General features: G+C 48.1%; 1 protein-coding gene across 1 annotated transcript; it reads right to left on the bottom strand.

The window, feature by feature from the left end:
* Positions 1-60: 60 nt before the first annotated feature.
* LOC310902320 (uncharacterized protein) lies at positions 61-24463 on the bottom strand. The gene is made up of 22 exons (XM_083843676.1): positions 23387-24463; positions 22884-23005; positions 21590-21679; positions 20857-21022; positions 19031-19229; positions 18400-18509; positions 17895-18031; positions 16911-17054; positions 15862-15933; positions 14523-14588; positions 13542-13769; positions 8009-8060; positions 6585-6606; positions 5655-5766; positions 4461-4578; positions 3600-3798; positions 2843-2952; positions 1959-2104; positions 1444-1590; positions 1076-1147; positions 645-710; positions 61-444 (listed from the first exon to the last, which is right to left on the bottom strand). Exons 2-22 carry the CDS (start codon positions 22890-22892, stop codon positions 211-213), a joined length of 2499 nt encoding a protein of 832 aa, XP_083699802.1. The 5' UTR covers positions 22893-23005; positions 23387-24463; the 3' UTR covers positions 61-210.
* Between the last annotated feature and the right edge of the window lie 1477 nt (positions 24464-25940).

Raw genomic sequence — 25940 nt, 5'->3', positions numbered from 1 at the left:
GGCATCGCTGTCGGCCGGCCCCGGCTTCCCCGCGTCCAACCCGAGCCCCCCTGGGCCGCAGCCCGGGGCTGGGGCCCCTCCTCGCATCGCCTGTGGCAGCCGAGAAAGGCTTGGCTCGATCCATCTCCTCTGTGCCACAGCCAGGGGCTGCGCTCGGCCGCCAGCCTCCCCGTGTCCAGGTGCAGCCGGCCTGCTGAGCCGGGTCCCGCTCTACCGGGGCCTCTCCATCAGGGCCAGGATGTGGCTGTAGAGGCGGCCGGGGGCGTCCAAGCCCCAGATGAAGTCCCAGTGGTTCCAGTCGGCGATGTGCACGTAGGAGACGACGTGGGCGATGCGGGGCAGCAGCAGCTGCACGTCCCTCCAGTCGACTGCCCAGTCCTCACCCCCTGACCACACTGCGGTGGGCACGGGCATCTTCTCCAGCTGGTAGGAGGGAGGTGTCTCCTGGAGAGACGCAGACACGTCTGAGAACCCCCGCAAGCTAACCCAGCCCTGCAACACCTGGGACAGACTCGACGTGAGGCTGGAGGTGGTTTTGGATGGGGACATCCCGTGGGATGAAGGCAGGGGGGCTTCCCCGGCCCCCGCCCCTGCCACCTGCCCACCTCCCTCCTGCAGACACCAGCGCTGCAGCCTCCTCCTACCTGGTGGTATACGGCTTGGTTTTCACTGCCATAGTCAAAGGCTTTGAAGTCTCCTGAGATCATCACCTGGGAGGAGAGGACAAAACTGCAGTGAGATGCGCAGTGGGGCCCCTGAGCGCAGCTGCAAAAGTCCCGCATCGCAAAGCCTCCTTGAGGGACTACTTTGCAAGAGGGTGCTTGGTGTTTCACAGTGGGGTAGCATCCCCACAGAGCCAGACCTTCCTCTTGTACAGGGGTGGTGATTTCACCTCCTGTCCAGAGCTGCCAAGTTCACAAAGCAAGGGGTTGCACATGATTTGGTGCTACCCTTGCACCTGTGCGACCCTCCTCACCAGCAGTGTTTTGTGTGCGGGGTGCTGCGAGAGAACTTCGTGTTGGTGACTTTACTTCCACACACTCAGTGTCCTTCTGCTCTCTTTCAGGGAACCTACCTGGGCCCAGTGTATCATGTTTTTGACAGATGTCCTGTCAGGATAGTGGGCTGTGTATACATCCAGCCGGGTCTGCAGGGAAAAACATTCAAGATATCATTCCTTGCAAATAGTTAGGAACTAAGACAACAGTTGCCAGACAATGCATTTTCCAAAACAGCCGCTGCTGAGTTGTGCTGCCTGTAGACTTGGGTCAGGTTCAGAAATATAATTTCCATTAAATATCAATTGCTCTGGCATGGCTCTGGTGCTTCCTTGCGCTGCCAGGAGGTGCGGCATGTCTCCTGGGGACAGGCAGTGCAAGTGCAGAAAGCCTGGGGACTTCTCCTTTTGGGGTGGCAGCAAGAGGGGTACAGAGGCGCACATACCGTGTTGAGGTTCTTCTCATTGTAGCCTCCCAGCAGGAACAACAGGGTGGCGCAGGGCTTGTGCAAGACTGGGTGCCTGCACAGGTCAGGAAGAAATCTCCAGAGCTTTCTCATTCGCAGTGAGGCGTCCGTTTGGCCCAGCAAGAGCTGGGGAAACAAAGGGCAAAGGTAACTGCTTGCATTTCCCTTTCTGCACCCACCCCTCAGCCTGTCTTCCACAACCCGGCTGGCCAGAGCCCTGCGGTGTCCCCACGAGCTGTCCTGCGAGGGGACGTGCCGCGCAGGGTGCCTGTGGGAGCAAAACCCACTTCCCTCTACCCTCCTGCCCTGCTGGGATGTGTGCAGGTCGCTGAAGGTTGTGCTGCCCATGTGCTGGTGGAAGGCACGCTGGGGAAATCGATGTTCTCGCCTCTTCTGTTTCACTCCACCTCTCCGGTGGGCTGAAAGCACTGGATTTGTTTCTCACTGTCATTAAAATTGAGCTCAGGGGAGTAGAGTAGGGACCAATCTCATACCTGAAATATCTTGAATTGTCTGTCAAGCAGGAACGACATTTTCATAACTGGACTTTTGGCGTGCTTAATTATCACTGCAGGAGCCAGGGCAAAAAACATTTTGACTTTCTGAGCCAGTTCTGGCATGGATGAAAATGCTATGAATGCTGAGAAAACAGAAAAACAATATGAGACTTGTTGGTCGTTGTTCAGGTGCTTACTCTGAGGGTTCTTGTGGACTCACTGCCTACATGGGCATAGCTGACACTAGCCTGAATTAGAAATGTGGCATGCTCCTCCTTTCTGTTCAGCGTTAGTGCCATCCAAAAGGAGACAATGTCTTTATTCCTATGGTTAAAAGTGGCTGATGAAACGCTTTAACAACTCCACTAATGGGAAGTCCTGCCCCATTTACCAGGCAAGGAGGACAGTCCTGTCATCTTCCATAAGCCACTGCTAAAAGGTATCATCATCACTGAGGTCCTCTCATACCTGTGGTGGCCTAGCTGGTGAAAAAAAAACAACACTGTGTGCTTCATCAGAAAGCACAAACAGTGACCTCCATGCAAAATGCCTCTGTGTTTGGTGCGGAACACTGCAATTTGATTTTCTGGGCTGAAATTTCATTTTCAGGAGCTTACTGAGGTCACCAAGAAATTTTCCTACTGCTCTGGAGCATGCTGGTCCTCCCAGTTCTCCTGTATAGAAAGCACTGTTGCTGAGGGACTCCTCACTGCAAGAGACCTTCTGGACATTGCCCTCCTGTGCCTGCTTGGCTGTCCACAAAGATGGGACCTCTGTACACTTCCTGCTCACATATGGAAAAAATATTGTTTTCAAGGTGGTCCAGGCCATGCCTTCCCTGCTGTGGAGAGAAAGGTGATGTCCAACCCTTTCTAACACACCAATAGTGGCACCCTGAGAGTAGCCCACGTAATATATCTGCTTCTGGCCAGTCTTCCGCAGAACAAAGTTGATCATTGCTGGGAGGTCATACATAGCCATTTCATGGAAACTGCAATACAGGAATAGCATGTCAGTTACAAGGTATATATACAGAAGGCTTTGACATCTGAGGGTAATCTTCCAGTAGAAAATTCTCACGGCCAAGGAGAGCTCTGTGGTGGGTGGAACTACACGAGGTCCAATGGCATCTCTTCTGCCAAGGCCTCATCCTCCCTTGAAAAGGCTTAGTCCCACCATAACCGTAGTTAGGAAACTGTGCAGTCCCCAGCCAGCAGTGCAACACAGCATTTTAGGTGCGACACATGACAGCTCTGCAGACCCACAGCTGGCTCTGCAGGTCAGGGTGCCAGCACCTGCTCTGCTTCTTGAGAGTTCCTGCCCATGTGTCTTTTAGAGTGATATGGTGAAATGCAGACCTACATTATTAGCTTGTCTACTGCAAGCTGGTGTCTCCACAGGGTGGAGACCTATGGAGGCTGCAGCACCCCACTGCCCGGAGATGCTGGCACCATATCACAAGCTGGGTTTGCACAGGTGTCTCCAGCCTCCCTGCCTCCAGCCTCCACTGGGAGGCCTGGGGGAGGCCATGCCTGGGACTATACGCTCTGACTTGCCTGCATGGAGGCACCCACCTCTGCCCGGAGGTTAGTGACAGACGGGAAAGTTTGCCAGCTTTTGTAATCCACTCCAGCCTACCTGAAATCCCAGAATTCAACCTGATCAGTGGAAAGATGCTGGTGTCTCTGGGACCAGCGTGTTCCCCGACTGTTTCCCAGCCAGACGTCATAGCCAGAGTCTGCTAGTATGAAGCCAAGGCTGTTGTTAGACAGATTTTCAACCCAGTTGCTGCCTTCACCGAGTAGCCCATGCTGAAGAAACACGACTAATTTGGGGCCTGGATTTGAAAGAGAAACAGCATGTTTCATTGAACCAGAATCCCTCTACTTAACCCAAATTCAGGCTAAGACAGCCTCCTCGTTGCATGGTCAGACAACATGCAATGCATGTTGTTACGACATCTCCTGGAGAAGAGAAAGCCTGGAGAAAGACATCAGATCAGGGACATTAGGAAATCTCTGCTGTAGTTGTCTCGTGGCTGTTATCCTGGTTGTCTCAGGCTGGAGAGCTGCTGTCGTCTCTCCCAAGTCTTTCTGACCCAACATGCCCATCCCCTCAGCGCCGTAGCCACGGGCAGCTCACAGCAACCATGTAAAAGCTCAGGCCTACAGGCCTGTCCCCGGGATAGTGCACATTCCAAAGTCACAGATTTAGGAGGAAAAAGTAAAACTAAATTATCCCAAGATATGTCTGCGCCCTCTGAGCCTTGAAGCCAAGTTGCTGCTTGATACAAAAGGTTCCCATGCTACACTCATTCTTCCCTTTGCTGGCTGGCAAAACCTTGGCTGCAAATTGGAGAAGTGCCATGGATTTGGTATTTTAGCTTTAACAGCACATACTCCCTTAGCTGGATAAATTTCATCCCTTCACACAGATCTCAGGTAGCTGATCATTGGGTTATGCTTCTTTTGCTGGCTTTCTTGCCATACAGAACCATACCTCCGTTTCCAGTCTTTTCTCTCCCATGAGGAATTCTGTTCAGTCTGACGTAGTAACCGTCACGAGTCAGGACTTCGTACTCCTCACTGGGGTACCCTCTGTAGCAGATCATTTGGCTCTGAGAAAACAAAAAACAAGGTGGAAAAACCGATCAAGTGTTTGACAATACCAAATGCTGAGGCCTACAAGGGATGAGGAGGCATGGGCAGTGACTGAGCAGGAGTGGGGCTCCTCAGGGCCGGGAGGCAGCAGGGCCCAGCTGCAACATGCGGCACGTGTCTTTGGATTCCTCCAAAAGTGAGGGCTGAAAGCAAAAGGGCTTACTGGCTCCTGACACTAGCAGTAAAACATGTCATGTCACGCTCTGAGCCAGCTGGCGGGGCAGATAAGATCGTGGGCATATCCATCTTGCAGAGCTGGGCTGACTGGAAGTGCCTCTTGTAGAAACAGGACAAGCTCCGTAGGATTTGTCACAGGAATCACATGGCTCTGCCAAAGCTTTATCTATGCTGAAAATTCAACAGATTGGGACGTTTCAGTCCAGTGAAATCAAGCCTACAGATTGCCACGCTTGCATTTTCACATGGTTGCTGGAAGAGGCTGATTTCAGCAATTTCATTGCCAAACTCCTGAGTGCATCTAAAGGTGCAGCCTGCTGGATCTGCAGTGCTGGCCCAGCTGGGAGTGGGGCCAGCAGGGGTCTGGATGCAAACCCCTGCCCTGGTGCCTCCAGCCCAGGCCTGGTGTGCTGGCGAGCCTGTGCCTGGTGCAGCACCACCGGCGCTGGCTCCATTTTAGGCTCACTTGTGGGGTTTTTAATTCCTGGCTGAACTCCAGCCTTATCAAGGGGCATGGGAGAATACCAAACTGTTTGAACAAGGAGAAGAGGAGTGTGCAAAACTTTCTGCCCTCAAGGAAGAAATCTGATCCAATCCACATTGTGATTACTGCCTCCTGTAACTGACCTGCTTATAATTGCACTTAATGCTGGGAGGAAAAAGATTCATTCAGGAAGCAGGGCTTGTTAATGGTGTTTTTGAGGCAACATAATACTACTCAGCTGTACAAACCCAGCACACGCAGCTACACAAGCCCTCTCCACACACCCTCCATCCCTCTGCAACCCTCTTTCCCCTAGCTACACATCTGCAAACCTTCAGACAGAGAGGAAATTCAGGCTTCTCCTGAACTTACAATATTCATGAATGTCTCAGGATTTGCACCCTTTGTGTGCTCGATGACATCTTCTGAGTTTGCAGCTGCTTGTGTCAAAAACAAGGTTGCAATGAACAACCACATCTTGCACCTGTGTAAAATATTATTATATTATAATTATTCATTAATAACTGTATATCTGTAGATCACAAATGACAGGCTGTGCTGGGGAAGAAAAGGGGGTTTCCAGCTCCAGGTTTCATTTAGATTCCCCGCAGGGCTCTCCATGCTTCTCCACACAGGCCGGACCGGGTACTGGGCAAGACCCGTTTGAAGTTTTAATCGTAAAAACATGATGTAATGCAAGTACTAGGGTGATAGAAAATGCCATTGGGCCAATTGTCACATGGAGAGAATTAATACTAAATAAGAATTTGCACTTTGAAAGAAACACATATCTATACTTTTGCTGTTTCGTTACTGCTTAGCTTTTGCACACAGAAGCCACCGAGGGTCCCATGAACTGAAACTACTAGAGACTTGTAGGAAGACTATTTATTAAATAAGTGTTGCCTGAAAAAAAAAAAAAAAGGAAGCTTTTTGATACCTTAGAATCTCTTGCCCTGAACAAAGATATATTCATAACACAGTTAATATTATACGTGATTTCTAATGCTTTACCAGTCTCTTAAAAGTTAGAGTGTAACTTCTACTCAGTCACGTGAGCTGCAAATCTGTTTTCTCAAATCACCAGCCATCTGTTTTCTCTCTACCTTCCTTCACCTCCTCCCATTGGGTCTCCCACACCGTGAGACATACCTGCCCTCTGAAATATTCCCAGTGTTCACAGTAACTCTCTCTATGTTAATACCAAGAGATAAGTTACTGAGAAAAAAAAAAAAGCAGTCAATGCTTTTTCACCCTCAGGATAGCTCCAACACAAACCTGAATTACAGTGAAATACATTACCAGGCAGAGCCCACTGTCGTATCTGATCAGGCTGGTGGTGGGAATGGTGGCAGCTCTACCAACACCAGCATTAAAAGGAGCATGTTGTGTCAGAGCCCTGCTACGTCGGCACCACACAGGACCACACCATGTGTCCTCCAATTAAGGGATGTGAGCATGGGTCATATCTTTGATAACTTCCTCCACTTGGTCTTGTGGTCATAACTCTCAGGCTTGCAACGGATTACGTTTTCAGAAGCAGCTGAGGTGATGCAGTAAGGAATTTCAGCTATGGAATTTCATCTTAAGCTGATGATAGCCACAGTAAAAAAACATCCAAATGTTTCATTTGGAAAAGGTCATTTCCTAACTCCCAGGTGCCCATGGGAATGCCTCTTAGAAGGGGTTGTGGAGAAAGGAGAAGACTCAGGCTGCTCTCACTGCCTGTGTGCACAGTTCTGAGTCCCCATGAAATGGTGTAGGCAAACAGCAGCTGTGTCTGGCTCTCTACCAGATTCATGAGGCCACACAAGCATGTTGACCTCTCCATAGGCACAGGAGTGGCAGGCCAGACTTCATTGGCTGTGTGGGTGGAAAACACTAGGCCATTACAGTATCCTTCACAAGTGGCAGCGGCCCAGGCAGCCTCCACATACCTCCTAGGCCCAAGCAGTATTGTATTTGCAACAGGCAACTTGCAAAACCTCTGTAATGTTCTCTGGGAAAGCACTAACCTTAGCATCTTGCCGATGGACTGCAGAGAGAAGGAGAGTTTGTGCAATGCCTCTGTTTGGCTGAAGGGATGTGTATTACACAGAGCAAAGGTGCTCTTTCTCCACCTGCAGCCCATGATGCTACAACCTGCGCTTTTCTGTAGCTGCTCGGTAGCCACCCAAGAGTCCAAGCCTTTGGCTGGCTACCAGGTGCTCTGCTTACATGTATATTTCCTGGACAAGGATTAGGTTGACTTCTAACATTCATACCAGCCATAGTCCAGGAGCAGTCTGTGAGTTGTGAAACACACTCAGCCAACACACTTCTTCAAAACACGCACAGGTTACTCCATCCACAAGACTGATTTTCTATCAGTGCTCAACACTGACTTAAAGGAGCTATGTGTGTGGGTACAACCTTCCCACAACAGGTGTGCCAAAGCCTTTGCTGTTTCATTACCTTACTTCTGTCCATGTTTGTGCCTCTTAAGTGTCTTCTGCCTCTTGTGAACACCAAAGTCCCACTATATAAGATAGACTTCACAAGTTGTGTAGAGGACAATTCCAGCATCCATCCTGAGAGTGTTTAAACAATGCCCCGTGGATGGAGAAACCAGCACCCGGCCTGCGTTGCTCTACACTACCCTCTGGTTTCCTTCAGCGGCATCAAGACAGACTTCACCTTTTACTTGTACAGTCAGCTGCTTCATCCACTGTCATGTCTGTTGCTACCTCCACTAGGTACTAGCTCTGTGGTGGAGGTACTAGATACTAGCAGTAGTGACTAGTAGAGGTTGGAAAGACGTCAGGGAGTTCTCCAGTGTCCTCTGGCCAAGAGACAAGGCTGTCAGTGGTGTATCAGCACCGTGGCTGGTGTAACATTTAGCACTGGTACTTATCATATCTGTGGTAGGAAAGAGAGAAGTTGCTAACAAAAAGCAGCTAGCTTTTTACTGAGAAATTCTTATTTAGCTTAGTCAAAGGAAGAAATGAAGACTTTAGAGGTTTCTGAGGTTAGGGGACCAGAGCTGAACATTTTGACACATAGGTGCAAGTTTGGGTTAAAAGAACAACACTATCATGACAGTGCTGTGCGTGTACATTTGACAGAACTGTGAATCATCACTGATATTAACCTACAGTGCCAGGGCCTCATAATACCTGGTAGGGTGCATAAGCAAATATTGGGTAGACTATCAGAGGCATCTTAAAATTAAACTGTATAATCACACTCATGGAATATTCGTACAGTACTGTTGTAGGATCTAACTTAAGAAAACTCAAGACCATTTAGAAACTGAAAGACATTTTACTTGACTTTCTAAGCAAGTAAACCATACCAATGAACACACTCACACACACAGACTCAGCAGGGCCAAAATGTGTGTGTCCAAGTGGTCTGGCTGAGGTCACCTGAGGGTGACATGGAAGGCAAAGGTTGCTGCTGTTGAGCCGTCAGTATGCCTTCTGGGTTCCTCTTGAGTACCCAGGCCAACTCCTTCCAGGACAGGCCTCTAAGGTCTTTTAGGAGACAAAAGTTGTGGTGTGATGTTTTGGCTCTGCATCTTATTTACTTCAGGCTTCATAAGTGTTAGGCAATGATGGGCCTCTTTCATTTTCTTGTTTGGGATTATAACCTGTCATCCTCTTGGGATAACAGGAAGAGAAACAGCCCATAAGATGTACTGTATCCCCTCTGCTGTTGTTCTGTTGTCAGGCGCGCATCTTCTGCCAGTGAGTCACCTTCTCTGTGGCAGATCAGGGTGCAAGCAACACATTCCTCAGTGCTTACGAGATTGATTGGTGTTAATCACGTCCTCAGCGATCAATGCATACCAGATCAATGCATACAATTCTTCTAACTCTTGTTTTGTCATTTCTCCTGGTGCTGTCACACATGTAACAGCTTCCAGATAGTATGTCCAATGTGCTGGTTGTTACCTTCTATCTGCTAATGCTTACCAAGCATGAGGGTAGGCAAATCACAAGTAGGGAGATGCTTAACTAGCTGTTGTCTGGTCTTGGCATCCTGAGCTGGGAAAGACAGTATCATTCTGATTTTAGGAATGACAGACTGTTCTGTAATCCCAGCCAGATAAACATGATTCCCTCACAATAAACTTGAACAACCTTGCTCAAGTGAAAAATCTGATAAGGAAAGTGCTGCTTATCTGGTTGTACGTCTCCTAGTTTAAAGCCCCTCCATGAGGCTGGTATATCACCAGTATCTCTGATTATACAGTTAATAGGGACTTTACCCATGTTAGAGTTGCACAGTCAAGCTTGATGAAACAATGAATTATTTTCACAACACCTTGCTATAGTTGTTCATGCAATCATTTTATACACAGTAGTGAAACTGAATCAACAAGAGCTTACACGTTTCATAAGGTTTATTGCAAAATAACCGTGATACGGTGACCAGTGATTTCTCTCAGATCTCTTCCTGTTTCTTTGCTCAGGTGACCCCAGAAGAATCCTGAACTTCTTGTACTTTTCTGATCTCTCTTAACAGTACACTTGATTTTAAAGCATGTCTAACATTGAAATAGTTTGGTCTGTTTATGAACAGACCTGGGCAACTTCAGAAAACTTAATAAATTAATATTAATAATTTAAAATATTAAAATATTAACTTTTCAAATTTGGAATTTTAGTGCTCTTGGGCCTTTTTTCAATGTATTGCAGAAAGTCTGACTTAGGGTCAAGGCAATCAGAGACCTTCGGGAAGCAGCAAGATCCACACAACAGAGTCCAGGGTGAGTTGCGGCAGTCAGGAACAGAGACCAACTCAGGCTAATGAAGAGTGCTGGAGTTAGTTATATCTCATAATTATTTTGGCTAAATGTAACTTTCCATGGCTTCATCCTGTTCCATCTGCCTAATGTACCAATGCACAAAAATACAGGTCTCCAGGACCAATTACCCTTTCTTTCTTCCAAGCGTTCATCTAGCAATCTTGAAAGAGATTTCAGAAATAACTTAGGAAATAACACAGAAATTGCTGATAGTTGCTAAACCAAGAAATCTACGTGTCCTCAAATGAGTAAAACTCTGAATCTACTCAGCAATGCCAGTGACTGCGGGAGATGTTTTTCAGGCTTGCTGTTAAGGATCAGAGAAACATGAAAAGGCAGTGCACCATGTGACATGGCTTGATGAAACCCTGTCCTAGTTTAATCCCAGTACAGTTCAGTTTCTAAATAAAACCGTAGGCCAGTAAATTGCTTAAAGCAGATACTAAAACAATCCTAGGATTACTTACAAAAGTACATCTTCATTTTAGGCATGTGCCTCTGCATAATCCTCAAGTGGGAATGGCTCCGTAGAAGACGCACTCACCACCTCCCTGATGTGGACACAGCCCTGTGAGCTGACCATATGCTCCACACAAAGGCACATGAGCCTGCTGCTTTTTTTACATTGGCTATGACGGTAATAGAAAATTATAGGTCAGCAAATATGGTGTGATTACTGTGTTTTGAATGGGATGTGGCATAGTTTTAAGCCCTTCCTGCTTGGCACACTGTGCACAAGCAGATCATGAATTGCTTTGCCTGAGAACATCTGGAAGAAAGTTAAGTAAGTGGCTAAATGAGCAACACCCTCCACACATGCTGGTGTATGGTCAAGGTTTTTTCCTTTGCTCACCCTTGGAGAATAGAAAGGGAGCATTGCTGTGCCATGAATACACTCGCTGGGATGGTGAAGGCCTCATGCCGGGCTGTGAAGTCTAAGCGTGAGAGACTGAGCTGGTTTGGACCCCAGCCCATGGGCTGATGTCTGGGGCTGATCTTGCACCTATGTCATCACTGTGGACTTGCCTGATGAGTCTTGGTTGCACTTGGCCACCATCCTGCCCTGCTCCCTTGCTGATGGAGGTTCTGGGAGAGGGCCTGGTTGGGGAAACCTGGCTCTGCCGCCCAAAATATCCCCCTCATCTTTCTGCTGACCAGCTCCCAGGGAGCTGCCAGCCCTCACGGTGCCTGGACATCCTTGTTCTACCGAGGAAAGCTCAGGCCGCAAAACAACAGGCTTCAGATGGGCAAGGACTCCAGTCCCTCCAAGATCAGCACAGCTTCCCAGTTAACTCAGTCCATTTATTGATCAAGGCCATCTGAGATGACAGAACATCACAATATTTATGCTTACAAGCACCTTGATTTTTTACTGTTCTCTTTCCTTACAAAATGCACTAGTTCAACTACTGCTGAAACCTTAACACGTGGTAGGTGACAAGTATCAGTTCCATAGGGAGCAAAGCACTTCTAAAACCTGGTTTGGAAAGAACTTCACCAAAACACTCCATTGTGGGAACGAATTAAATTAATTCAATACAAGCACTGCTTCAGACAATTACAGAAGTGGCAGAAACATTCTAAACTAACTAGAAAGAAAGTGCTGCAATTCTTATGAACCTTCAGAATGAATAAATTAGTACTTTTTAACTAAAAATAAATAGGTTCTTACAAGCTGTTCAGAAGTCTGTTTGGGAAAAGTCTTGCCAAGCTTGGTATGTTTATTTGCAAGGATAGAAGAGTCTTCTTGCATTTGCATGGAGATCCACTGCAGTGCTGGAAGAATGCTGCTCTAGGACAGAGCCCCGCAGTAAATAACTAATCACACAGAAAAAAAATGTCATTATAAATACAACAAGTGATGTAGCTAATCACTGGAGCTCCTTCCAGTACCTAAAGGGCACCTACAGGAAAGCTGGAGAGGGATGCTTTGTCAAGGTAGGATGAGAAGTAATGGTATTAGAGTCGATTTAGATTAGATATAAGGAAGAAATTCTCTACTGTGAGGGTGGTGGGGCACTGGAAGAAGCTACCCAGAGAAGCTGTGGATGCCCCATCCCTGGAGGTGTTCAAGGCCAGTTTGGATTGGGCTTTGGGCAACGTGGTCTGGTGGGAGGTATGATTACCTTGCCCAGTCCTTTTTTGTTCTAGCTTTAAGGATGGGGAGTGAATGTTTTTACAGTTGGTCTCCCTTGATCATTTCCTTAGACTCAGACAGAGCCTGCTACAGTTGTCCTACAGGGATGCGCTCCAGCACCAGCACCCGCATCCCACCAGCTCTAGACACTTGGATGGAAGCATGTTGCTAGCACCCACAGCTTGCCTTTGGGGAGGGCATTCCTACCCCTCCGCACCTCTCCTCAACTTCCATCCTGCCCTCTGCCACCCACCTCTTCCCTCAGGGTGTGTGGATGCTGGGGGCGTTGTGGGCAGTGGGCACCTGCCAGTGTTGCAAGCCACAGAAAGCTGTCCCTGAGCAGGGGGAGGATTGGACAAGCTGCAGTCCCTCGCTTGCATGCAACAAGAGGTCTGTGCTGAAAATCCCTGTGCTCCTCCAGAGGTTTAAGGCAGTACAACCACACAGAGCCCAGTGGACCCTTTTTGCTTTATTATTATTTTTCGTACATCTTTGTGGGAAAAGTGCCTTATCCTTTGCCCTGCTTGCTTGTAGACATATTTTAAGAATATCATTGCACAAACAGGCAAATTCACCATTCCTCCCCTAATCAATACTGTATTATGAAGGGTAATCCAGAGGCTAAGAACAGAGTTAGACTCCCGACTCTTCTTCTCTCTCACACGTAAGGAAAACCAAAGCATTTTTTGAGACTCAGCAAAAAGTGACTCTTCCAGCTGGGTTTGTACCTTGGGACTATTACATAAAATGGTGCAAAATGGTCTTTTTCAGTACAGCTTATTGAAAACCCTGTTGCATATGATCAAGTTTCGTGTCACCTGAATCAGCAGTACTAGCTCTTTTTATTACTAGCAGAAAGTTTTTAGCTCCTTCTGACTATAAAGCAATGAACTGTGTGGTCCCATCTGTGCACACTTGAAACACCAGCATGCACAACAGAGCCAAGCTGCTATCCTGTTGTTCGCAGCAGGGAACCCAGCCATAGGGAGGCCAGAGCCTACAGCAGCAGCCAAGAGCCAAGCTCCACAGAAATTGCTTGTTGCTTGAAACCCATGTGCGTGAGGCACCTGAGAGACTCAGAGTCGAAAGTCCATGCCCAACTTCTGCGAGGACCTCCACCTACTTAACCTAAATCCCATGCGATTCTCTGATCATGGGATTGGCCTATTTTCCTCACTTGCCAGAGTAATATAATCCCACAACAAGTGCAGCAGTTTAATGAACCTTTTCCCCCTCTTTTTTTGCTCACTTTTTTTTTTTCTTCAAATAAAAGAAGCCCCCAAAGACAAAGGAGAAATGAACAGTTACTGCCACTTTTCCAACTCTAGGCATTCTTCTTCATCAGTTCAAGAATTTCTTTGTATACTTGTTCATATGCTTGCATACCCCAAAGGAAATCGAAGTGGACGAATTCAGGAATATACTTCTTGTACACCATGTTGGTTATACGAGGCAGTGTTATATTTACATCTTCAGGGGCTGAAATCCAGTCCTTGCCGCCATACCATGCAGCAAGTGGTGCTTTCATATTTTCCAGCTCATAGAAAGGAGGTGTGCTCTGGAAGATAAATAATATTACTTGAGAAAGAAAAGCCTGGGAAGTCACAGACAATTTGAAGATACAAAGTGTTCTTGATTGCTGCTTGGAATTTCTTGCCTATCTGGAGAAATGGCCCAGAAAATATCACTGCAGATCTCGACTATGTCTTGGACTCCCACACATTTCACCAGAGGGACAAAAAATCATCAATGAATGACATCACAGAACTCTTCTTTATAAGAAAGGTACAATCCCATATGACAAGGTAAATTCCATAAATCCCATAAAATTCAGTCTCAGTCACAGCAATATTTTCATTGTTGTTTGCTTTTTTTTCCTTCCTTCCTTCCTTCCTTCCTTCCTTCCTTCCTTCCTTCCTTCCTTCCTTCCTTCCTTCCTTCCTTCCTTCCTTCCTTCCTTCCCTCCCTCCCTCCCTCCCTCCCTCCCTCCCTCCGTTTTCTTTCTTTCTTTCTTTCTTTCTTTCTTTCTTTCTTTCTTTCTTTCTTTCTTTCTTTCTTTCTTTCTTTCTTTCTCTCTCTCTCTCTCTCTTTCTCTCTTTCCCTCTTTCTCTCTCTCTTTTTCTTTCTTTCTTTCTTTCTTTCTTTCTTTCTTTCTTTCTTTCTCTCTCTCTCTCTCTTTCTTTCTCTCTCTCTTCCTCTCTCTCTTTCTCTCTCTCTCTTTCTCTTTCTTTCTTTCTTTCTTTCTTTCTTTCTTTCTTTCTTTCTTTCTTTCTTTCTTTCTAACTGACAAATGAGAATGAATTTATCTTACCTGGTTATAATGAAGCACATTGTCGCTGCCATAATCATAATATTTGAATTCCCCTGTTTGATAGAGCTAGAAGAGGAGAGCTATGTTTATTTTCCATGCATTGCATGAGACCATGAGAAAGATAAAAGCAAGTGAGGAAGGGTGGATGGCTGATTTACCCCTGCACAGCTTCAAATATCAGTGAGAAGCTATTTTTGACTGCATATTTTATTAAGAGCACAAAAGATAGACAAATTAAGCATGCTGATGCCCTAGAAATTATGTATTTCATTTCTAAATGGTAATAAACTGATTGAAACTAAACAGAAATGCTTTAGGAAGGTTTTGTATTGAAGCACTGGGTGTGCCATCATTTCAAAGGTCAGCAGGGGACCAGAGTTCACGTTCCTCTGGGATGGAAGCATGAGCTGTGTCCATCCAAACAGCGCTACTATCTCCGCGTGTACCCAGTTTGTATTTTCCTGTCATGCTTGTGCTGTCACACAGGATGCTTCATTTTCACTTCATTAGTCAGACCAACACTTTTTATATCAACAGGAATAAAAGGTTGCAGAAGGAGGACATTCCACCAGCTCTGTGCAATAAGCTCCCTGCTCCTTGGAGGAGGTTCAGCTGCTGGAGCCCAGTGCTGGGGCTTGCTGCCAGCCATCAGAGGGAACAGCTGCATGGTGGAGGTAGCCAGGGGACCCCACTGCTCCCTCCTGCCACCAGGGCTCGAGGATGCTGCTTGTTGTGTGTGATATTGTCATTCACAAGGAGAGCTTGACTCCCAGGAAGATTTCAGCATGGCCTGTAACTTCCCTCGGCATTGCTTACATTTTTCCTCTCTCCTCTCTTGGGTGACTGGTGAGCTGCAGAGCATAGATGCCTGGAGGCTGAAGCCCCAGAAACACACAGTGCACCTAACACACATCCAAGAGCTACCCTCAAAAAAAGGCACATATTAACTCTGGGCAAGTTTCCTTTGTCTGTCATGGTCCATGTCTACAACAGTTGTGCATGTTTTCAATGATTAATTGTTTGGGTGCTGGATCTACTGACCCTCATCTCTTAGCCTTTACTCTAGCACCTCTTGTTCTGGTTTATTACCAGTTTTTCCTTCCTTTTCCATCCCCTAGCAGCTCTAAAGTCTTCTGGTCATCTTTTGTTGAAAGTTGTGGCCAAAAGAACTGCATCTGCACAACTGTTTCGTGCCAAATTTCCCCCTTCTCTCATAAAGCTCTGCAGGGAAAGTAATGGAGGATTACACCTAAGTAATGAAAAGAGGTCCTTGGCAGCTTAGAGAGAAGAATATGGTTCCTGGTTGCATGCTATCTTATTCTACAGCAGGAAATATTACCTGGCGCCAATGTAACATGTTTTTTAGGGATGTTGAATCAGGGTAGCGAGACAAGTAGACATCTATGCGGCTCTGGAAGAAACCATGGAGATATTTATTCTCTGCATTGGGGGAAATCCCATTAGAAATAAATTTAATCCTGTTCAGTAGCAATACAATGTCTTTGACTCACACAGGCTAGCTGGGGCTCTCATTTGCACAAACTGCTTCATCTTATCTCTTTGAAGGCAAGACTCAGCCCCATGTCATGCAAACCCACACTGCAGACAGACAGCAGCATGAAGAGTGCTGTAGGGATCCCTTCCGTAAGCCTGGCAATTTTCATGGGATGCTGGGTCACATTACGAGTCTATGCGGTTTTCAAATCAAAGTAAAACTCTGTATCTTGTGCTCAGGACCCTGTTGCAAAGACAATGTGCAACACATCACAGTAGTTCTACACATTATTTCTAAAGCATTCCCTCCTTGAAAAATTAAGGAATAACATCATCAATTTCCTTGAGAAATAGTGGCCTAGCTCTGACTCTATCCATGACCAACCTTGGTATCTCCATGGATCTGTCACTGATTTTACTTGCAGGAGCCGATTGTGACAGGACCTGGCTCTGAGGAAACAGCCCTTCCCCACATGAAGCTGTGAGGGGTCTCCATCCTCAGGGACAGCCCCAGCTCACCTGGACACAGCAACGAGCAACCTGGGTTGCTGCAGTGCTGGCCCTGTTGGGAGCAGATTTCTTGGTGAATGAAAGATGCAAAAGGCAGATGAAAGCAGCTAGCTGACGGTGCTGCTTTACTTGGCTTTGAGGTACTACGTGCGTCAAGTCTTGGAGTATTTTAAGTGAGTTAAGAGTCCCAGGGTCCCAGAACGTTTCACACAATCTCTGCACTGGGGGATCTGCCGTGCAGGTGGGCAGCCCCACAGCCTGCCCCACTTCTGACAGCCAGTGAGAGCAAGATATCGTGCTTTCTCTGATGTCGATTGCACAGCCAAATCAGGCTTAAACAATGAGAAACTGGATCACTTAACAAGTAATCTGTAGCATACATACCACATTTAAGCTGTTGGTAAACCCACCAGGCAAGTAAAGGACCAAAGAGCAAAAGCTTTTAAAGAATGTGTAGCGGCACAGACGGGAAGTCACTTGCTGCAAAATCTCGCCCTTATCGAAGACCAGTATGTGTCCTAAAATGAACTACGAAATGCAAAGGCATCAGTCAGCGTGGTTCACAATGCTTCAGCAGCACGCAGAGGAGAGCTCACAAAGCCAGAACAACCCTCAGGAGATGTTGGCTACCAAAGATGGGGGCCAGGACCCTTACATTGTGTGGCTGATGCTGGCATGGGCACGCTCTGTGTGGCCATGTAGGTCGGGAAAATGGGGAGCAAGGCTCTGTCTACTGGGACATCTACAACCACCTGAACTTGCTGTGCATCTGCTCTGGATTGGCAGCTGCAAGCACGCTGTGCCACTGGGATGTGACTTGGAGGTGGCTGTCAGCAGTGAATCCCTACGCCCCCAAGCCTGCTGTGTGAGCGTGGCAGGAGGTGAGTCAGCAGCTCCGTCCCTGCCCTTTGGAAGGGCCCACACTCCTATTTCTCTTCCAGATGTTCCCCAGCAATCTGCTCACCCCTGGAAGTTGCTGTCTGCATTCCCACAACTTTGCTGTGCTTTGTAATTTGGCCTCTTCCAAAAAGATCAGGGCCCTGGAAGAGCCAGGATCTTTCGTAGAAGAAGTTTCTTCTAGAAGGAAGGATCCAGAAACAATATCTAGAAATAACTCTTCTCTGGTTAGGACTGGGCAGCATGATGTTTTACATGGTTTAATGCTCCCCAGGTTCAAGACTACAAGTACAAATGTACCCTGCTCAATGCAAAAGGCAGACAGAGCACAGGGAAATGAAAGACTTTCACCTTCCCCTCTCAGTTCATGTGTTTCAGGGCAAACCTTCCTTTTGGTGGGACCTTTCTCAAGTGCTAAACCAAGGACTGACCAACAGGAAAACCAGGAAACCAGGTGTGGCAAGAACCTACCTTAACCAGACCTTCAGGAAGGTCAAACACCCTGACCAAGGGTGACTTCATGTTTGAGCTTGCGGTGATAGGAGCCAAAGCGAAAAACATCTTGATTTTGCGATCCAGCTCAGGAATGGAAGAAAACGCAATGAAACCTGTGGGAGTGAGAAGGAATCAGACCCTGCCCTGCTATTTATGTGTGAGTTTTGGCTCCCTGATGCATGTGGCCATTGGATGAGTCCCTAGAAAGTGCTCTAACATGCAAGAACAAGAGCATGTTGGTGACCTGACCTGGACCTTTTGCTGCTGATGCATTTCAGCTCCCAGCTTGAATGTTGAGTCCAGCTGCAGCTCCCACAAGCCCTTTTTCAGGCTCTGGCAACAGCAGAATTAATCAAAAACCAATGCTGCAACAGTTTTTGGACCACCACTGCTCAAATATAATATAAACCTATACACAAATATAATATAAATCTATACACGAGGTGCACAGACAACCTAATCCTGATGCCCTCATAAGTACCTGTGGTGGTGCCTTGAGAGTAAGCCACATAGTATAACTGCTCCTGTCCAGTTTTCTGCAAAATATAGTTGATTGTTGCTGGAAGGTCATACATGGCCATTTCATGAAAGCTGCAACAGAGATGGGCATGTAACTAAACTATTAGAATGATGAGAGTAACAGGCATGTCATGACAAGTTTTGCCATGTCGTATTCCCACCAGCACATATGCAGGATCTGTGCTGCCACTTCTGAGTTGCAAAGTTTATTTGCTATTTGTCCCCATAAAAGATTACATTTGCTCTGGAAAGTGCCATCTGCTCCTATCACCTGGAGGAGCCCCAGCTGCATGAACACCTTTGAGGATGAATCTGTTTGCAGGAAAAGGCTAAATTAGGGAAAGACTATTTGGGCAGAGCTATTTTTGCTAGGTCTCTAGCAGGTACAGGCACCCTGGTCGTGTCTTGGTGGTGGAAGTAAACTTTATGCCCAATGGCAGCTTGTGCAACTGTGCTGGTGGAGCCACTTCTCCAGTCTAAGGAAACTGCAGGGCCAGGGATAGGAGCCCAACACAGTACCAGATACCTGCTTACTCTTCTGAAAGCACTCCCGGGCAGATCTAATGGCATTTCTGTAGCTTCGTTGAAAATACCTGTAAGTTGAGTATTTCTCGTTGTGATATTCAAACTCTTTGTGTTTGCGTGACCAGCTGTTCCCCCTGCTGTTTCCTATCCAGACATCATAGCCAGCATCCGCAAGGATGAAGCCCAGGCTGCTGTTGGGCAAGTTAGTAACCCAGTTACTGCCCTCCAACACCAGGCCATGCTGCAGGAGCACCGCAGGCTTTGGAGCTGAAAAAAGAAGAAAAGGGTCATTTTCTCCAACTAACATAACTTTCTATTCACACTTCAGACACTGCTTTGTCAGCGCCCCGCTGGAGAATTGACTACAGTGTAGGGAGAATGATTTGCCTGTGACCTTCAGCCTCTTTGGAGATGTGCTTTTGGTGAACGTGTCGGCTCTTTGGTAATCCCAGGGCAGAGAAAACTGATAAAATAAAGCAGAAAAAAAAAAGGTGGGACTCCACACTGAATGCAGCATGGTAAATTACGCCCCCAGAAAGAAGGAAACCATGCCCCATGTCTGTCTGGACACTGAATGTGCCCATTGTATGGAGACCACCCCCTCCTTGTGCCTTTTGTTTGGCTCAGTGTCTGACCAGGAAACACCAAAAACCCAGCATAGTCTAGGCTTTGTGCCTATCTTTCACAGCACAGCCCCATCACAAGAGACACAGGTACTGGAGGGGGCCAGAAGCATCTCCTCCACCCATTTCTGTCCACTTCAATCCATATGGGCATATTTCAGCACCCCAGAAAAAAAAAATAATGTTTGTTTTGACACAGCACCAAAAAGCCTGAACTGCCATAGGAAGAGAGTAGAAGAGAGCATGGAAAGATTCAGTTTGGAAAGGACCGCTCCAATTCCCTGGTCAAAGCAGGTCCAACTTCACAGCCACAATAGGTCATCGTAGGGATATCTGAATTCAAACAGGAGATCTACCACAGACTGCAGCATGAAAAGGTTGATATAAAAGTTCCTCTCCTCTCCTCTCCTCTCCTCTCCTCTCCTCTCCTCTCCTCTCCTCTCCTCTCCTCTCCTCTCCTCTCCTCTCCTCTCCTCTCCTCTCCTCTCCTCTCCTCTCCTCTCCTCTCCTCTCCTCTCCTCTCCTCTCCTCTCCTCTCCTCTCCTCTCCTCTCCTCTCCTCTCCTCTCCTCTCCTCTCCTCTCCTCTCCTCTCCTCTCCTCTCCTCTCCTCTCCTCTCCTCTCCTCTCCTCTCCTCTCCTCTCCTCTCCTCTTTTTTTTCTTTGTCTTCTCTTTGTTCTGTTATTTTCTAGACCCTCACTGTAAGACGACAAAGTAACCTGAACAGAAATCTGGCTTTTTACACTCATCTGCCATGTTCATATGTCAGTCCTCCCATTTCCCAGGAGATTGGCACCCTGCCCAGACTGGGGCCTCATCCTTTCCCTTTGAAACAATGGCTCAAGTCAGGAGCAGAAAGCAGTCAAAATGGAGAGATGGCATTGGACTGGACATGTGGGGTTTTTTTGGTAATAAATGTCTCTTAGCTGCTCTACAAGGAATACCTTTACCAGGTGCATGGGTCCATATTCCAGCTTCCCTTGTACTTTAGCTGATGGGTTTGTCTGGTTTTGGACTGGAGTAAAGTTTGGGGACAGATTTCTTTGCCTCGTTCATTTTCCTTATCTTTTCCCTCCTCTTTTGGGTAGATCCTCCTGGAACAGGGTTGGCATGGTAGGCACCTGCATTTCTTCTGCTCCTGAGGCTAATCCTACAGGGAAGGATGCCTATCTGAGGACACACCCATGCTGAGGCACACCTTCCCATAGCCTCCTCCAGCCCAGCAAAGTTTTCGAGGCCCCAGGACCCAGCAGACCTTCTTGTGGCACTTACGGATGCAAAACATGCTGGAACCTTGTGTCTCTGCTTCATGGGAGGTGCTTGAACTTCCCGAGTTGTCTCTACCATGAGGAATCCTCTGCATGGTGAGGTAATAACCATCATCTGTCACGATTTCATGCTCTTCATAGGGGTACCCGTGGTAGCGAACGATTTCACCCTGCAGGACAGGAGGGAGGACATGGGATAGGTCCAAAGGGAGGTGGGGGTCCTCCATCCTGGAGAGATGCCACACTAAGCCCTGGCCACCCTGTCCCAGATCTGGTTACTCCTGCTGTCAGCAGGAGGGTGGTGTAGGGACCTCCCTATGTCCCCTCACCAATGCTGTGGAGATACCATGACTTCAGCTAACAGTTTTGGCAGGTGTGAGTTTCTCTCACTCAGGTCTAAAAAAGAAAGGCCCAGGGCTGACTTTTATTTTGCAGTCAATGCCTATGAAGATCTAGGCAGCGATGAGAGTGAAGCTCCAAGCCTGAGACAGCTGTCTGGACCAAACCAGTTGACCCAGACTGGACTGCCCATAAACGCCAGCTGTAAATCTGTGTGTGTATATACACAGGTAGACAAAAGGTCTAATAAACCTCTGGCACCAAACTCTGGTAAAAATACACATGCAGAGACCATGGGTCCTATCTAGACTGTGACAGTATATGACTTGCATATCCAAGATTTGAGCATTTTAGGGGCTAGCACATCAGGAAAAGAGCAGAGAGAAGGCAGGACTTACAACATCCATGAACACCTCGGGGCTTGCGTTGCACTTTTTAGTGCTGCAGATGAAACAAGCAATGGTGATGAACAGCCACATCATGGTTCTCTGCAAAACAGTGTCCATATAATGAGAATAAGAGACATTGGTCTTGCTGGCACAGGAGACAGGAATGGCGTTTGACATGTGCTATATACTTGTATTAGTAGATTAATCTGACCACCCAACAGGTGAAACAATTTTAAAGTTGAAATCATCCAATTTGTTTTAAGAAATGCTCATTTTGCTTATCTTGTACAATGCCAGTGTCCAAACTCCATCACATTTTAATCACACGTTCTCCATCAGAGCCTCATTTTTTGATAAAGTATTTACATGCACATACACGTATACATCTGTACCCACCTAAGCATTCCTGGTCTTTGAAGAGAGGATTACAGACTATTCATTTTAAATGATGTTTCAGATAGTCAGAATAATTTGGTTAAACTAGACGAACTAGTCAGAAGTAAATCACCCGATTTTAAATTTTAGGATAATGGAGGTTTTGTTTATAACACTTTTGGTTGGGCTCTATGGCTGGAGGTAAGACTGTAGAAACCTTAGGACACTTTGGATTTGTTTGCAAACCAGCATGATTTACTGTCCCAGGAGACCTTCTCTTCTCCCTGATGGCACAAATGCTGTACCAAGACTTCAGGCCTTTTGAGGAGCCCGCATGGGGGCCCCACTGCTCCTGCATGTGTGTGGCTTTCACAGCACAGGCATCGAGTCAGCATGCTCAGGGCTGGAAAGGATCTCAGATCGTGCTGTGGTCACACTGAGGCAGCACGGAGACCAGCCGATGAGCCCGGCCGAACCCCACTGCAATCCACCCCACTGCCTCCCTGCAAAATATCTTGCTGGCCAAGGAAAGGAGGAGAGCGAGCAGGTTTCCATCATCTCTCTCTGGCTGGAGTAACTGGCTTTCCTTGCTGCAGGAGGTGGTTGCACAGAGGGGAAGAAGGCCACCTATTCCCTTTGCTGTCTCTGGAGCAGATGTGGGCAGGATCACACCAGCACTGCTGTGCTGGTGGAGGGGGCATTGGGAGGTCCTTTGCCCATGTCCTACTCACAGCAGGGCTATCACCAGCACTGGGTCCTGGTGGTTGTGGCATGGCCCAGCCGATGGAGACCCCCCACCTCCCCAGGGACCTCCCTGCTCTGGGGGAGAAGGGTTCCCTGCATCCAACCCAAGCACCTGGGGCTGCCAGGCATTGCATTGCCCATGGCAGCTGGGGTCAGCCTCAGGCAGCTGCAGGGCCTTTCTCACCATGCTCATGAGGAGGGCAGGGCCACCAGGACCAGCGGGCAGAGGAGGGAGGCTCAGCAGGGTAGCGGCTGTGTGTGCTGCCGATGGCTCCACTCCCGAAGATGCCTGGGTCTGTCTTGTTGCTTTGTATTGAAAAGCAAAGCAAGGGGAGACAGAAAGAGACAGAAAGAGATAGAAAGCATTTTTCACAGTGCAACGTCATGGGAATAGCATGCAATTTCAAGGGAAGAGCCTAGCTCAGGACGGACTTTCCCTTGCAACAGTCAACCTGGAAAAATAACCCCTCTGTAAATTGGCAGCCAGAGGACCATTGGCTCAGCAGCAGAGAGAAACCTCTTGCACCAGCAGCACATTCCTGACTTCTGAGCATCCCCACCATCCCTCCCTTGAGCAGAAAGCAACTGTTCTGTTGTCCCCCCCATCCGCGGGACTCTTCAGCTCACTGCACCTCTCTCCTGACGCCCACACGGATGCAGTTCAAGCACAGAAGGAGGAAGGGTTACCTGTCAGCTCGTCTGCTGCAGCAGGACAGGTGCCTTTGTCCCAGGATCTGCTGAGCAGGAGGGAGCGGAGCGTGCTCGCTGTGCTGCACTCTCCCCTCACACACCAGGCTGTTATCCCTCTGCTCCGCACACCTGGCAGTGCCGCAGGTCGCCACTCCCCCTAATCCCTTCTCCCACTAATGTGTAATTTACCCAAGGACTGGAATCGCTCCAAAAGGAGACACCCTTCCTATCCAGGTTCACGTGGGAATATTACCCAGAAGAGGAGAGAGACACGGCGAATCGGCCATTCCCACCTAATGCAGTGCAGTGTGATCTGACATTGCCCATGGCCTCCATGGGGCCAGCGTGCTGCTGCCAGACCGCTCCCTGCCTGTACCGGGGTGGAAGGGGCTGGGGATGAAGCTGCCTTGCGCTCCCACGGGAGCAGTTTCATCAGGAGGACGTGCCCTTTCTCACACAGCACGTGGGATGCCTGCCGGGAGCACTGCGTGAGGTGACTTTCACTGCTGGGTGTCTGTGCACGGCCACCCCCACCCGCGTGGTTACCTCCATGTGTCGGCGTGCACTTAACGTGGTCCCTGTTAGGCGATGTTAGCCTGCCCCGCGTGCCTCCTGTGGGCTGCACCGCTTCGCAGCTGGCAGTGTCCTCAGTCCACCGCTGCCAGGGGGGCTCTGCAGAGCTGGGGAAGGCTGGCATGGGCCGTGGGTGGATTTTTGGCAGCACTGCCTTCCAAGCCAGCACTCCACCCCTCGCCAAGCTGCCTACGCGCTTGCCTATTGCAACGACCCAGCTTAGAGGGAGCAGTGTGATCTGGGGTCTGGGCTCCTGTCATCTCTCCTGACGTTAATACCTGCTAGATCTGGTCGAACAGAGCTTGTTGAAAGAGAAACAGGAGCTCTTTGGGAAGCCTAGATAAGCCCACCTCAATCCAAAGCTGTAATGACTGGTTTTCACTAATGACTAGCTTAAGGCAGGGCCAAAAGCTCTCCCAGCCGCACCTCTCACGAGCAGTGACTCAGCCCAGAGCCTGATTTTTCCCCTGCAGGGAAAGGCAGAAAGGCAGGATCAAGTACGTTGACAACAAACCACTCCTGCCCCCCAGCGTGTATTAACACCGGCGCAACTCACCTTTCCTTGGGGGAGAGGCCTTCGGAGAGTCTCCTGATCTAGCCATGGCTACTCCTGGCGCCATGCACCAAGTCTGGGTCTCTGTTACTTCCCATATTACTTTCCATATTACTTGAGCCTGATGGCAAGAGAGAAGAACAGGAGCTAAACATTCACCAAGTTGTTCCCAGTGACCTCAGACCTCAGTGCACTCTTGTGTGGGATGGGGACTTTCCAGAGAGGATTCAGAACATCTGCTGAGGCTTGCTACGCCACCAGCATGGAGTCGTGTCCCTGGGTCCCTTCTGCACCAGTCCCAGCCCATATCTCACTACTGCCATCTCTGCAGCCCCATGAGTATTCCCTCCCTCTCCTCAAGCACTGATAAAATCAGGCTGGAAGGCCTCCAGAACGACTTCAATCAGCCCTGAATTATTGCATAGACTATTAAGGTGTGAACAAGCCAGTAAAATCAGCCACAATCAGATCTTCTGAAGCATCGACATTTTCTTACTCAGAGGCTTATCTGCCACCTGCAGAAATAAGACTTGTGCATGCTGCAGCCTGTAGTGGATGGGACATCTGGACTGCATTTGTATACCCAGACATCCAGCGCATTGCAGAAGGGGTTTATATCAGGCACCTGCAATTTTGGCCCACTATCTGGCAATGAACAGGGAGGGTCCACAGCATGCAGCACATACCGAATACCACCTAGTGAGGGAGACAGCACAGTTAGACTCAGCATCACAACACAATCTATGCTCCCAGGCTTGGAATGTGTTGTGCTCCCTGTGACAGCCTTGCAGGTCCCTGGTAGCACATTTTCCCCATGGGCAGCAGCTCCTGCCACATCCACCTGCTCCACCGGGGGCTCCTCCACGGGCTGCAGCGTGGAGATCTGCTCCCTGTGGGACCCATGGGCTGCAGGGGGACAGCCTGCTCCACCAGGGGCCTCTCCACAGGCCGCAGGGGAACTGCTGCTGTGTGCTTGGAGCACATCCTGCCCTCCTGCTACACTCACCTTGGGGGCTGCAGGGCTGGTTCTCTCTCAGTTTCTCACTCCTCTCTCCCAACTGCTCCTGTGCAGCACTTTTTATCCTTTCTCAAATATACTATCATAAATATGTTATCATTTAAGCAATGATGGTGGCACAGCTACAAGTGCACGAACATGTCCTGAAATGCTCCCTGCATTTGTGTTGGGAAGAATCAATGCATTCAGACGCCCTTCTTCTTAACCTTGACCTTACATAGTTGTAGATATTTGGATTACTGCCCTTTCCTTTCTCCTAAAAAATATGTTACTTTGTTTTTCCTACTGGCTGCATTTGTTATTGGAGAAATAATACATTTCTCTCATCTGTCCAAAGAAAGAAGAACAGCAATTAAAAAAAAATCCATCTATAAAATTAAAATAAAAATAAAGAATTCTGAGCTGAA

The sequence above is a fragment of the Anser anser genome (genome assembly GCF_964211835.1).
Source record: "Anser anser genome assembly, chromosome: 7".
NCBI lineage: Eukaryota > Metazoa > Chordata > Aves > Anseriformes > Anatidae > Anser > Anser anser.
Note: the sequence above shows the minus strand (reverse complement) of the source record. Positions and strands in the feature narration are given on the sequence as shown.